The 13,986-nt window shown below is 47.8% G+C and overlaps 1 protein-coding gene across 1 annotated transcript in view; it reads right to left on the bottom strand.

Annotated features, from left to right (window-relative positions):
* The window catches only part of LOC138575296 (unconventional myosin-Vb-like), a 1,749,675-nt gene that overhangs the window by 1,143,028 nt on the left and 592,661 nt on the right, over nucleotides 1-13,986 (bottom strand). The window contains exon 10 of the mRNA XM_069649473.1: nucleotides 12,878-13,143. Within this exon, the coding sequence (XP_069505574.1) occupies nucleotides 12,878-13,143 (266 nt within the window). The remainder of the gene's footprint in view (nucleotides 1-12,877; nucleotides 13,144-13,986) is intronic.

Genomic DNA, 13,986 nt, shown 5'->3' on the forward strand with positions numbered 1-13,986 from the left:
TCTAGGAGTCGAGGTACCTTTTCCTACATTGTGCTGCAAGCAGACCATGCAGCTTTGGACAAAACGCTTCGCAGTTTTGAAAATCTTATCATTGGCCCATACACTGTGTAGCATTTTTGTCAATTTTCGCGCACAAACATGTGTCGGACCATGAGCCATAATAACCATCATTGTAATGTAGGCGTCAGGGAGTAACCATTTCCCTTCAATAAGGTCTACCCAACACCCATCGTCATCCAATCTCCCTGCACCCTCGATCCGTCTTAGTTTCCTCTATGGTAGCATCTGCTTGAACATCCTTTACAGCATCGATACTTTCACCCAAAGTGCAAACATTTACAATTTCTTTTACAGCATACATTTCTGAACTGAAATCAGTGGCAGTTTGTTTAGCTATCTGATCGGCGAAAGCATTCCCTTTTCCTACATCATCTGTAACCTTTTGATGTGCTGAACATTTTATCATAGCTAACTGAACAGGGAGTGCGAGTGCTGAAAGTAATCGCACTATTAAAGTGCTGTGCTGGATTTGTTCCGTGCGAGGTCAAGAATCCTTGTTCTTTCCAAAGTCTACCGAAATTGTGGGCCACCCCAAAAGCATACTGACTATCGGTATATATATTCACTGTAAGCCCTTCAGAAAGTTCACAAGCTCGAGTTAACGCTATAATTTCTGCAGCCTGTGCAGAGTTACGCATAATTCTTTTAGTCTCCACAATTGTGATTAGAGTGGTGACAGCATAAGCAGCCGTGGATGCACCGTCTGGAAGTTTAAAACAAGAGCCATCACAAAATAGCTCTCCTTGTGGGCTATTCAAAGGCGTGTCTTTCAGATAAATTCTGTCTTTAGTCTCCTGTTCTGTCATATTAAGGCAATCGTGTGACGTATGGTCACTATCAACAGTATCTTGTGAAACAGGTCAAAGTTCAGCCGGATTTAATACCCAACACCTCTGAATTTGAATGTGGGGGGCAAACAAGATTAGTTCATATCCTGTCAATCGTGCAGAAGTGAGGTGTTGCGTTTGAGTTCTATTCAATAAAATATCTACAGAGTGAGGTACCATTAGGGATAACGCATGACCCAGGACCATTCCCTCACTCTGTTTTACGGACGCAGCAGCATCAGCGCGCAAACATCTTGGCAAAGCGCATGCTACAGGATCAAGGGCGGAGGAATAGTAACCGCACAGCCTATTCTTCCCTCCATGCTCCTGCGTTAATACAGCCAAAGCACATCCATCACGTTCATGCACAAACAATACAAAGGCCTTGTCATAATTCAGAGTTCCTAAAACCGGCGCTGAACACAGCACGAATTTGAGCAAATCAAATGCGGTCTGCTGTTCCAAAGTCCATGGCAATGGCAAAGAAATGCCCTTCTTTGTCAAAGCCAGCATTGGTTTAATCGTTAACGAAAAGTTAGGGATCCACAATCTACAATAAGAAGCCATTCCCATCAAGGCTCTAACTTCCTTCTGCGTATTTGGGACAGACATGCCAGAAATAGTCTTTATTCGTTCAGGTGTCAACCGTCTTCCCTCCTTTGACAGGAGATAGCCTAAATGGGCAACCTCCTGACAATATTGGAATTTTTTAAGTGAAGCTTTGTGGCCATGTTTTGCTAGATGACAAAGCAACAACACGGTGCCTTCTTTACAGGCGCTCTCAGAATCAGCAGCCAAGAGGAGGTCATCTACATACTGTAGTAATGTGCAAGTAGTAGGCAACTCGAGAGTATCGAGCTGCTCTTTCAATGCCCTACTATAAATACTTGGACTCTCAGTGTACCCTTGTGGTGCACGAGTGAATGTAAACTAGCGTCCACCTAGGGTAAACGCAAACAAATACCTGCTATCCTTGTGTATGGGAATACTGAAAAACGCGTTTTTAAGATCAACAACGCTAAAATGAGTGGCAGAAGCCGGAATCATGGTTAGTATCGTTGTAACATCAGGTACAATAGGAAATTGAGGAGCCACAATTTTGTTAATAGCGCGTAAATCAATTATAAAACGAAAGGGAATCGCATTATCACCTTTTTTGTATACCGGCAAAATGGGGCTGTTACATATGCTACCCATAATCTCCTCAATTACTCCACGATGTACAAAATCAGAAACTATAGATTTCAAAGGCTGTTCGTCTTCAACTGAGATCTTATATTGCGGGATGCAAGGCAATTTTACTCCATGTTTCAAATTTTTTTTTTTTACAGGTTCAATTTGAAGAATGCCCACATCATTATCATCAATTGCCCATAAGCATTCTGGAACATTACTAAATTCTGGCGGTAAAGGTAGAGTCAAAAACTGAGAGGCGAGTGATTGCTGAGGTGCAATTGTTAACCGAACTCCATCCGGAGAACAATGTATTACTGCATGAAATGCCTTCAACAAATTTAGCCCCAGCAAGTTCTCCCCACAGTTTGTGGTAAGTATAAATGGACACTGTCCCGTGAAGGGACCCAGTACTATCGGTACCGGCAAAGAGACCGGACAAACTACAGGTGTGCCTGAAAACCCTACGGAAACGTTGACTGCCCTGACAGGGGAATATTTGGAACCCGTGAATGATCAATGGAACATTTCTGTGCTCCCGTATCTACTAAAAATAGATGCTTCCTATTTCCCACCGCCATCTCAACGTAGGGGCCTTTCTGATGAACGGGAATAGGCATAGGTTCCAAATCCTGCTTCGGGCAATCCTAGCGAAACAGAATATTATCAAAAGGAAGCTCTTCAGAGGTACGCGGCAGAAGGGTGATCAAAAATGTTTCTATTATCCACATTCGAAACTTGCTCATCTTGTGAAGGAGGTTGCTGTGATTCTGGTGCAAACTGACCACTGCCAGGGCCCCCTGCACCTGGGCGACCTCTGGATCGCCTACCCATGTTCCCAAATGACCTTTGCTGCAAGGTCGGACATTGTGCGCGCCAGTGGCCTTCCTGCCGACAATAGGCACACTGGTTAATAGTTACCAGCGCCAAGGGCGCACTTCCCTGTGGAATGTACTGACCTCTAAATTGATTACCCCTCTAGAGCTTCTAACAATCTGCTGTAATAAAAGTTTAGTTTTCAGGTCACCCTTCTTTTTCTCAAGTTTTTCCTTTTCAGTATTTACACAATTTTCATAGTACTGAGCCATATGCAGTACTTCTGATTGTCTTTTGAAAGCGCTTGGCAGGCGAAGTCTCAATCTGTAACTGGAAGTCAGGCAGCAATCTACGTACAAATTTGTCGACAAACAGCCTTTTCCCTGACTCTGTGCCTAAGTCTTGTCCACTGAAATCTGAGAATACCTGCTCGAACCGATTGAAGAAATCTGTAGCACCCTCAGTCTTTCCTTGGACACAGGCCGTAAGCTTGTCCCAAATGATTCTTTTTTCAGGAACCATAGTTTTCAATTTTACAATAATTCTATCAGGCAAGGTTAATATCACTTGAGGTGGTCGTTCGCCAGCTGGTCTTTATCTAGCCTAACCATGTTATCCCATGTATCTCCCAACCCAGGTATGACATCTATAGTCTAAATCTGTTTCCACAAATCAACTGGCAGGAGTACGGGAAATAATAGGTCAATATCACTTAAGGTGAATACCGATGACTGTAAGACCGACTATTTCTTTATAGAATCCGGTCGGATTCTTTCTTATATCGGGAATAGATTGCTTTATGGTGTTCACGTCCTGTCTTGAAAACGGGACGTGAACAAACTGATACGTAATGTGTGGGATGTTCACAGCGAGTATACCCTGTGCAGCATCGGCCTCAACCTTTGGGACAAATGTCGGAGGGACCTCTCTCATAGGCAACTGAGAAGTAGGCAGCTCCGAACGCTTACTAAGCAGCAGAGCCAAATCAAGCACTAAGGCAGTCTAAGTAGTATCAATCGAAAAGGCTCTCTTATAAACACTCAACAATTCTGCGGGACAACAAATCTTTCTTCTTACACACTCATTCTGCAGGTGCTCTACCATCACCTGTACCACTTTCTTTTGCATTTCTAACGTATACTGACTATATGTGTCATATACTTCATCTGGAGTTATCGACATATCCGAAATCCATCTCTTCGCATCCTTTATACAAATTTGCGCTTCCTCTCCTTTTAATTCTCGGCGAGGAGAAAAACGTTTCTGTAAGTACATAATACCTAAACTACCACCATCTGCTTCCTCATTCTGTAACTTCCAACTCCATTCTATACCCAATCCTCTCAACATGCTCATATACCTTCTCTCCAATATCTCTGGACAACGCTAAGGCGTTCAAATCCCGTAACCCTTGTGGGAAATCTACATCATTTAGTCTATTCCACATTATTGAAGGATTAGGGACTCATTTGAGTATAAAGACATTTTTTCTCCGGAATACTTTTTAAATTTGAGTGTGGAAAAAAACATCGGCTTGTTCACCCTTCTCCATACAATGTTTAGCCCAAGCAATCAATTCACTTTTTGTCTGGGGACACAGTATTACGAGTCACAACCCTTGGTCTCGCTCCCTGGTCTACTATAAGCGATGCAGAACCACTTGGAAGAAGAAGAGTAGACACATGCTGAATATCAACAGGTGAAGGCAAGGGGGCAGGCAAAGGAACGACAGCTGGAAGAACAGGAGGAACAGCAGGGAGGACCGGAGGAACTATAGGAGGGGGAACAACAACGGGAAGGGGCAAAGCGCCAGGAGGGACGGACGTACGGAGGTGGCGCGGAGGCATAGGTCCTTCGTTCATGCAAAAGTTTATTAATCAATTCATCTGACGTATGAAAATCTTTTGATGGGTAGATTTTCTGAATGCCTAATTGAAACGCCTTGTCGTGTTCCTAACTGACTCCAATTGTTTATTTTGATCATATAACCATGCATTTGACACTTGTCGTATGTCTAGGCATATGTTTCTCTCTACTCTTTTGTTGCTGCAAAGCTTCTGTTTTCCAACTGTGCAATGCGTAAAATGCTGCAGGTCTAGCCTTTTTCTTTACGAATACAGACTCTAAATATTCTACGAGGGATTTCAAACCTACCATTGGTTGACCACCGAAGATTAGAATTATGTCTGGTCCGTCTGTGCCAAATGTCATTAAATGCTATACTACGAAAGCCTTTCTTACAGTACATTGTACATGCCAGCGACCCCTCCTGTGGTGCGGGACGGCTATCTTCCAAAGAATGTCTGTCGCTGCGGAATAATGCCCTAAAGCAGGCAGACAATTTCCCAGGCATATCAAAGTTCTGGTGTTACCTGGTTAAATAATTGTGCTCGCGCGTACAATGCTTCAAATTCAAATTGTCAGGGTTAGATTAAGAATCGGGACACTATTCACCTGACCAAAGGACTGGGAGGCCCGATCGGGTAACTAAGGACAATGCTAAGGACCCACGTGGCTGGTGATTTTCAGCGAATTTACCCACCTCAAATATATGGACCCTCGTCAAGACGTCGTGTCAGGCTACAGCTCACCGTTCAGGGATCGGATCGTGCAGTTTTGTCGAGGAATTCGCTTCTCGTTTAGAGTGGTCGTTTCTGTTGGCACCGTCCGATCCCGGTCCGATAGCCGAGCCAACCTTCAATGAGACGAAGTCAATCTTGAGGGTCCCTATTCGGGCGCCATCTATGGAATCATAAAAAATACAATATTACGGCTGTTACACCAAGCAAAGGAAAATACACCGACACAAGCCTGTAAAGATTCCCAGATTCTTTATTACAAAACTGAACAGTATTCAACAAATTACACAAATCGCTATTTGGCCGTCAATACATCAGAGACCACCAGCAGGGTTCAATGTCAGCAGTGAACAGAATTTCCTAGCTGGACATCGACGTTATTTATACAATTTGTAAAAATGATGTCCAGCCTCTTACCTATTACAAGTTAATACATTGGGCTCGGGTCGCGCCAGGTTCACTTTCCTAATTTACATATCTCGTGCATGCGGTTTACGTTTGAATACTTTTACTAACACTCCATTATTCTTTAATTTAACGTTACACTCTTTACGTATCGTTTTAATACGGATCAACCAAATGTTTCACATATCGTATTTGGATAGCTTTACTGTTCTTGTAGACTTGTAGTTTAACATTGCTGATTCAGGTAATCCCCTGCTCCCGAGGTCAACAAAGGACAAGGTCTACATGACCCTTACATGTAGCCTGAAGGCAGGTTGGACATTAACTCTCCTACAGAGGTTGAAGAGGTTAGGGCAAGAACAAGAGCACACGAGACGGCCATTTTAGATTACAGGGTGACTTTGTACAAAACCCCAAAATGGCAGTTCTAACCTAAAATGAGGCTTGATTCAAGATGGTGGCTTACATCAATTTCTAAGGTCAAGACCTTGCCGTAGAGAGTTATTCGCGTAATTTTAAGCAACTTGGCGTAGGCCAATATTCATACAATCGTTACAATAGGAGGCATATTTAATATTCCAGTTTGACATACCTTCTGCAACCAATCCAGAACAGGACTGCAAGACTTGTCCTTGCTTCAAGCCCAGTGATCGCATCTCTCCAGCCCTGAAATCTCTTCACTAGCACCCAGTGGCTGCAAGGATCAAGTTCAAGACCCTCTATCATCCACAAGGCTTTCTGGGGCTGGGGTCCGCACTTTATCCAACTCTCTTCCAAAACGCCTTCCTTCTTGAGCCCTTTGCTCAGCCACCTCTAACTCCGAGGGTCAGCTGCGTCTCTAGGCAGAGAGCGGGAGATAGATTTCTACCCTTCTGCAGGTGCCTCCCGGCCCCTCTCAAATTTGTGCCAGACCATCTGAAGTTCTGGAGCCAGCTCCAGACCTTCCTTTTCACCTTTGCTTTCTCCCTCTCCCCTGCTGACCTACCCGTCAGCTGCGCGGACTGGTTGACTGGCTACTCCATGACCAGTAGCCCCTGCACTGCCTCTAGGCCTACTGTGCACTAGGGGCTGTAACTGAAACCCTCCACTCCCCTGCCTCCTTGCACTTAACCCAGGCCTCTGCCTGTCACTTTTCCCCTCCCTCCCCCCTGCACTTTGCTCTATTGCACTTGCACAATCTGAATGATGAGGCCTAGTAAGATAGTTGTTTTGTCTTCCCTCCTTTGTCGCGCTTAGAAACTTGTGTATAATTGTGCTATAATATATATCATATCAATAGTGCAGGCACCCGCCCATCAAAGGACAACCAATCACCTTTTTCAATTCAGATATTATAAATTAGTATTCGTTGTAGCTTGATCATGAGGATGGACACATCTGGACTTGCGGTATTACGGTGCCATCAACAAACATACAACCAAGCCTAGGAAGAACAAGTTACTCTCTTACCTGGTAACGTTCTTTCGATGGGATGGTCAGACGACGTATTCCATATCTATGACAGTAATCACCACAGCTGTGCTGCTTCGGAAAATCTTTGAGTCCTGCGTCGATGACGTCGATACGCCGCCCTCGAGGACCTCCTCCGACGGCACTGGATGTTATAAGTAGGACGCACGACACCCGTAGCCTCAGTTGTTTTTTCCCCAGAACGTGTGGCACCAGTCTTCTGCCAGTCTGACCACACAAAGCCTTGCGATACCGTAAGCTGCAATTGCATAAGAAATTCTGTAGCGGGGAAGACAGGGAGAGAGCGATATGGAATACGTTGTCGGATCATCCCATCTAAAGAACGTTATCAGGTAAGAGTAACTTGTTCTTCGAGGGGATTGGGTCCTCCGACATATTCCATATCTATGACAGACTCCCAAAGCCATACCAATGAAATGTGGTGGGAAAAGAATTTAGAAAAAGAAATTTAGAATGCCCATTCAAATTGCAGAACAAAGGATCGCCTTGCCAAAGGCCAGATCCTGCCCACGGATGGAATCAAGGGAGTAGTGACATACAAAAGTATGGACCGAAGCCCAGGTGGCTGCATCACAGATGTTACGAATAGGAACACCCTTTTGTAGGGCAGTAGAGGCAGCCATACCCCTGGTAGAATGGGCCCGCAAGCCGACCCGTGGGTCCTTACCCGCCAAGCGGTAACACTCAGAAATAGCCATAATAATCCAGCGAGACAAAGTCTGCTTAGTCACAGGTTGTCCCAAACGCTTTACAGCGTAACCAATGAAGAGTTGATCGTCCACTCTGACCCGGGACATGCGTGCAATATAAAATCTTAAAGCTCTCCTAGGTTCGAGCCTATGGAGCCTCTCGTCTTCCTTACCAGGATGTGGAGGATGAAATGCCAGAAGAAAAACCTTCTGGCCTAAATGAAATTCCGACACCACCTTCGGAAGAAAGGAAGGACGGACTCTAATGACAACCCTGTCCTTCTGAAATACAGTGAAGGGTGGCTTAACTGAAAGTGCCTGTAGCTCACTCACTCTGCGAGCGGAAGTGACGGAAACCAAAAATACAGTTTTAAGAGTTAACAGTCTCAAAGGGCATGAATGCAAAGGCTCAAGCTGAGCACCCATCAGAAACTTGAGGACAAGGTTCAAATCCCAACCGGGCAACTGGAAAGTTGACGGAGGTAACACATTTGTGAGCTCTTTTAGAAACTGAGAAATTAAAGGAATTTTAAAATAAGAACAGACGAGCGCTTAATTATGGACAGCGCCGCCAGGTAACCTTGAACCGTACCCACTTGCGAGCCCCTGTGGGCTAAAGAAAGCAAAAAAGACAGAACCACAGGAATGTCACATGCAAAAGGATCCACATTCTTAACCCTGCACCAGTCGCAGAACTTTTGCCAATGGCAACGGTACAGGGACTTAGTTGCGGGCCTTCTGGCCGAAAGCAACACCTCCATCACGTCTTCAGGGAGGTTCCAATCTTTATACCTCAACCTTTCAGAAACCAAGCGTGTAGGTTGAGGGATCTGACCTCTGGATGGAGAACCTAACCCCCCCCCTCCTGTGAGAGGGGATCGTCTCGGTAGGGAAGATGACGTGGAGGGCAGATGGACAAATCGAGAAGGTCCGGGTACCACGTCCTCCGGGCCCACGCCGGAGCAATGAGGATCATCCGGGAACCGAACATTCGCAACCTCCGCAGCACTTGCGGGATGATGGGGACTGGAGGAAACGCGTAGAGCAGTGGGAATGACCGCTCCACCACAAACACGTCCCCTAATGCTCCTTTTGGAGGAAATTCCCGTAAGCAGAGCCTTTCGCACTTCCGGTTTACACTGGAGGTGAAGAGATCCACTTGAGGGGTCCCCCAAAGGGCGAAGATCTCCAGGAGAATCTCCTGAGCTAACCTCCACTCGTGAAAGATTGCGCTCTGCCTGCTCAGAGCGTCCGCCGTCTTTTCCGTCTCCGGCCAGATGAACTGCCGAGATCGAAACTTCTTGCTGGATTGCCCAGAACCAGAGCTGCATCGCCTCCCTGCACAGAGGAAGTGACCCTCCCCACCCCCCTTTTTGTTGAGGTAGTGCATGGCCACTGTGTTGTCCGTAAGGATCAGGACATTTTTTCCTCGGCAGAAAAGCCTGCAGGGCAAGCCTGACGGCCCACAGCTCCAACAGATTGATATGGATTCTGGACTCCGAAGGAGACCAACGACCGCTGACTGTCAACTCGTTGGCATGAGCTCCCCATCCACGAGGGATGCATCCATCATGATCGTCACCTCCGGCCGGGGTAGCCAAAAAGGAGCCCCCTTCATCAGATTGCCTTCGACGGCCCACCACAGAAGAAGGTCATTGGCGACAGAGGCTGGCACCTGAACCGGGTCTGACATCATGCCGAGGACTGAGACCACTGGATCTTGAGTGCCCATTGCAAAGATCTCATCCGCAACCTGGCCTCTGGCACCAGAAGAATGCAGGATGCGATGAGGCCGAGCAATCTCAAGAACTTGAACGCTGGGACACTCTGGGCAAGCTGAAACTTGTGCACCATCTGCTAAATGTGATGAGCCCTCACCTGGGGAGGAAAACACAGCCCCAGGGACGTGTCGAGCACTGCTCCGATGTACTAGATCCTCCAAGTTGGCGTCAAATGGGACTTAAGTTGAGGGAGAAGCCCAGCTTGTGGAGGGAGTGGCAGGTGATGGACAGATGATCCAGGACTTGCTCGGGAGAGCGCGCCCTGATCAACCAATCGTCCAGGTAGGGGTAGACGTGAATCCCCCCCTTTCCTGAGATGCGCTGCCACCACTACCATGAGCTTGGTGAAGACACTCTGGCGGAGGTCAATCCGAATGGCAGGACCTGAAACTGAAAGTGCGAGTCGCCAGCTGCGAACCTCAGGTACTTCTTATGCTTTGGATGGATCGGCACATGAAAATAAGCGTCCTTGAGGTCGAGAGACACCAACCGGTCCTGAAGTTGAAGGGCCTGGAGGACTTGAGAGAGAGTAACCATCTTGAACTTGTCCTTCCAGAGGAGTTTGTTCAAACCGCGCAAGTCCATGATGGTTCTCAATCCCCCCCGGTCCTTCGTGGAAATAAAAAAATAAGGGTAATACCATCCGTTGTTCCTCTCCGCTACAGGCACGAGTTCTATGGTGCCTTTCTCCAGCAGGGATTCAAATTCCTGCGCAAGGAGCGGATCCAGACTCTTCAAATAGAGATTCCCCGGTGGATTGTCGTGAGGCCTCTGCCGGAAAGGAAGACAGTAGCCGTGGGCTATGATCTCCAGAACCCACACATCTGAAGTAATGGCACACCACTCTACAAGATGCTGCGCCAGCCTTCCCCCAACTGGCGAACCATGGGACATGGCCTCATGATTGAGCTGAAGCGGCTGCGGCGTTGCCCGAGGGCAACGAGGCAACTGCCAAAGCGGCCTTGGCACCTAGAGTACCTTGTTTTCCACCTCTGGCACTCCTAAAGTGGCCCCTTTGACTGGCAGCTCCTCTCGCTTTACCAAAGGATGAGTAATAACAAAAGGAACCTCCCCTCCATTGCTGTCCCCTAGGACGAAAAGGCGGAGGTTGTCGAACTGCAGCGCCCAACGACTTCGCTGCAGCTTTGGAGGTCTGCAACCTCTCAAGGCTCTCGTCAGCCTTGCTGCCAAAAAGATGTTCCCCATCAAAGGGCATGTTGAGGAGCGGGGCCTGCACATCAGGAGCAAACCCCGACTTCTGCAACCACGCAAACCTGCGTATTACAGTGCTCGCCGCCATGGACCAGCTGACGCAATCTGCCATGTCCAAACCCGACTGAACGGACTCACATGGCATCCTTGTCATACTGGACCATAGCAAGGAAAACATCCTGTTCGTCCCCTTTGGGAATATGTTCAGCCGCTAAGGAAACTGTTCCACAGAGTGTATGTGAAACGAGACAAGGCACATAGAGTTGACCGCCTGAAGCGCCATACCCCCCGAAGAAAACACTCTTTGCCCAACCATCAAAACGCTTGACGTTCCTATCAGGAGGGATGGTAGGATACGACGCCTGCTTTGCTGGGGCTGTAGCAGCCTGCACCACCAAACTCTCTGGAGTGGGGGTGCTTGGTCAAGTAGCAGGGGTCGCTACTGGCTGGGCGGTATTTTCGCAGTCAAAGACTTGCCCACTGCCGGGAGACTCTCCGGAGCAGTCCAAGCCGCCGCCACCCTCCTCTGTAGAGCCATATGGAACGGCAGTACCGGGTCAGTTGGTGGACCTTGGTCGAGGATATCCGTAAGGTCATCCTGAAGAAAATCCCCTGGGGGAGCAGACCACCTCAAGTACTCAGTAACCCTAGACATAAGGCGCCAGTATGAGTGCCAGGCTCAGGTCTACAAAACTCCACCTCCGGAGAGGTGTCCAGACCACTGGCGTTGTGCAGGGACTGACGCAGGTCCTCAATTTGGCTATGGCCCGAGGGAATCTCATCTGGCACCGTATCAGGAACCATGCCATCATCAGATCCCTCATCCACCTCTGAAATGTACTCAAGATGGCGGTAAGAGGGCACAGAATGGGGAACAAAGCCATGCTTGACCTCGGCCAGAGCCTTTCTAGGGGGTTCCACCGTGCCCCGGGGTACCCCCTTTGAAACAGCCTCGAAAGGCGTCGAGGGAATCAGCGTTGACGCCGAACACGGCGACGACAGCATCAACGGCATCGACACAGGCCTCGAGGTCAGAGCCCCAAGCGTGTCCCTCGACAGCCTGTGTGCCGATGGCATCGACGACTTCTTCGGAGGCGGAGCCTCGAAAGAGTCCGTCGACGACCTTGGTGCCACAGGCGTCGACATCTTCCTCGAATACATCACAGGTGCACACGGTCTCTAGCGTGTCGAGGACCAGGACCTGAAACCACCCGAGCCCGAAGACGTACGAGCGGTGTTTCTCGACCGATCACACCGACCCCACTCTGAGGCACGGACGGGCCAGAATCGCTAGCATTTTCTTACTGAAGGAAGCCCATTCCTCCGGCGTCGCATGCTTGGTGGGATAAGAACAGAAACTCCTAAGCGTCGAGGCGCGTCGAGATCTCCGAAGCGGACACGTTTGCAGAAAAAACGGAACTGAGGCTATGGGCGTCGTGCGTCCTACTTATAACATCCAGTGACGTCGGCCGTCGGAGGAGGTCCTCAAGGGCGGCGTATAGACGTCATCGACGCAGGACGCCGAAAGATTTTCCGAAGCAGCACAGCTGTGGTGATTACGGTCATAGCTATGGAATACGTCAGAAGACCCAATCCCCTCTAAACAGTCCTTACAGTTTTGCAAAAGGGGAAACTGCTGAAGTGAGGGAATGAAAATGCTGAAACATTAGATGTACCATGCAGATGTGTGAAAATAATGTTTTAAGACGTCACAATATTTTGTATAGGTTTCTGACTGCCACCAAGTAAGGGTCGCCAAATGGGTTGAATTTAGTAAGAATTGCGCACATGCCTTGGACTCGGTAGGTAAATGTGCTGGAAGATTGTATGCGTGCTAGAAGTGCCACACAAGCTGAAACACTTACCCATAGATGTCAAGGACGCCGATGAACACTTGACGATAGGACTGGGACCTGAGAGCGCAGTTGATTCTGCCCACAATCCAGTTGAAGAGCTGCCCATACATGTGCTTGCCCAGTGCATCACGTGAGTTGACTGCCTGTTGTTGTGACATGTTGGTCACATAAGTGTCATTCACGGTCTCCAGCTTGCGGTGGCACAGCCAGTGGGCCATCTGAGTCTTCTCCAGTCCCAGCAAACCACAGAACAGGCCTAGGTGTTTGTCATCATGCTGCAGGAAACAAAGGTCAAAGCTGAGGCACCTTTCCAAGCAACAGGGCCAGCAGTGGCGCAGATGGTTTGCCAAAGCAGCCAATGGTACCTGAACAAATGCCTAAAAACCAAACGGTACACTTCACAGGATTAAAAGGAAGACATCAAAATAATGTACATCCTATGGACTAATACAAGTATGATACTACGCTCAAAAGGCACACTGGAATAAAGGGCATTTTGGTAGCTTTCCAAAAAAGCCAATTCAGCTGAAGAGTAGGACAGTTGGAACTTTCAGCACATGTCCCCTTTAACTTTTCAATACTGGATGTCTGCTAACTACCTTCACCTGAATCCCTCCAAACCAGAGGTCGTTTTCTTCCCTGCCTCAACTATTCCCCCCACCCCTCTGTCTTTCGATTCTTCACCATCATTTTCAGCTCATACGTCTTCTCTCTCTCACCCTTGTCACAAGCAACGGTTTAACATTTTAAAAGCTTGTCAATTTCTTAACTTTTCCTTCTATGAAACTCCTCATCTCCCCGCTAATCTTCGCTCGATTGTTCTACTGCTCCCATCTCCTAGGACTCCTCTTGCTTCCCTTCATTCTATATATCATTCCTCAGTTTGGGTACTCCGTTTACTCTCTCCTCGTGACTATCACTTTCATTCTGTACTCACTGCACTGGCTCCCTTTTGAAAATTGTCGTTTCAACTCTTTGTATTATTTTCAAGTGTCCATGGTCCTGCTCCTTCATACCTCTTCTCTAATCTCCTACTCTCCAGCCCGGCCACTGCATTCCCAATCCCTCTAACTCTTAACTATTCCCCATGCTCCATGTGCCTCATCCAGTTTTCGCTT

The sequence above is a fragment of the Ambystoma mexicanum genome, chromosome 1p, assembly GCF_040938575.1.
Source record: "Ambystoma mexicanum isolate Mex_15411 chromosome 1p, UKY_AmexF1_1, whole genome shotgun sequence".
Classification (NCBI taxonomy): domain Eukaryota; kingdom Metazoa; phylum Chordata; class Amphibia; order Caudata; family Ambystomatidae; genus Ambystoma; species Ambystoma mexicanum.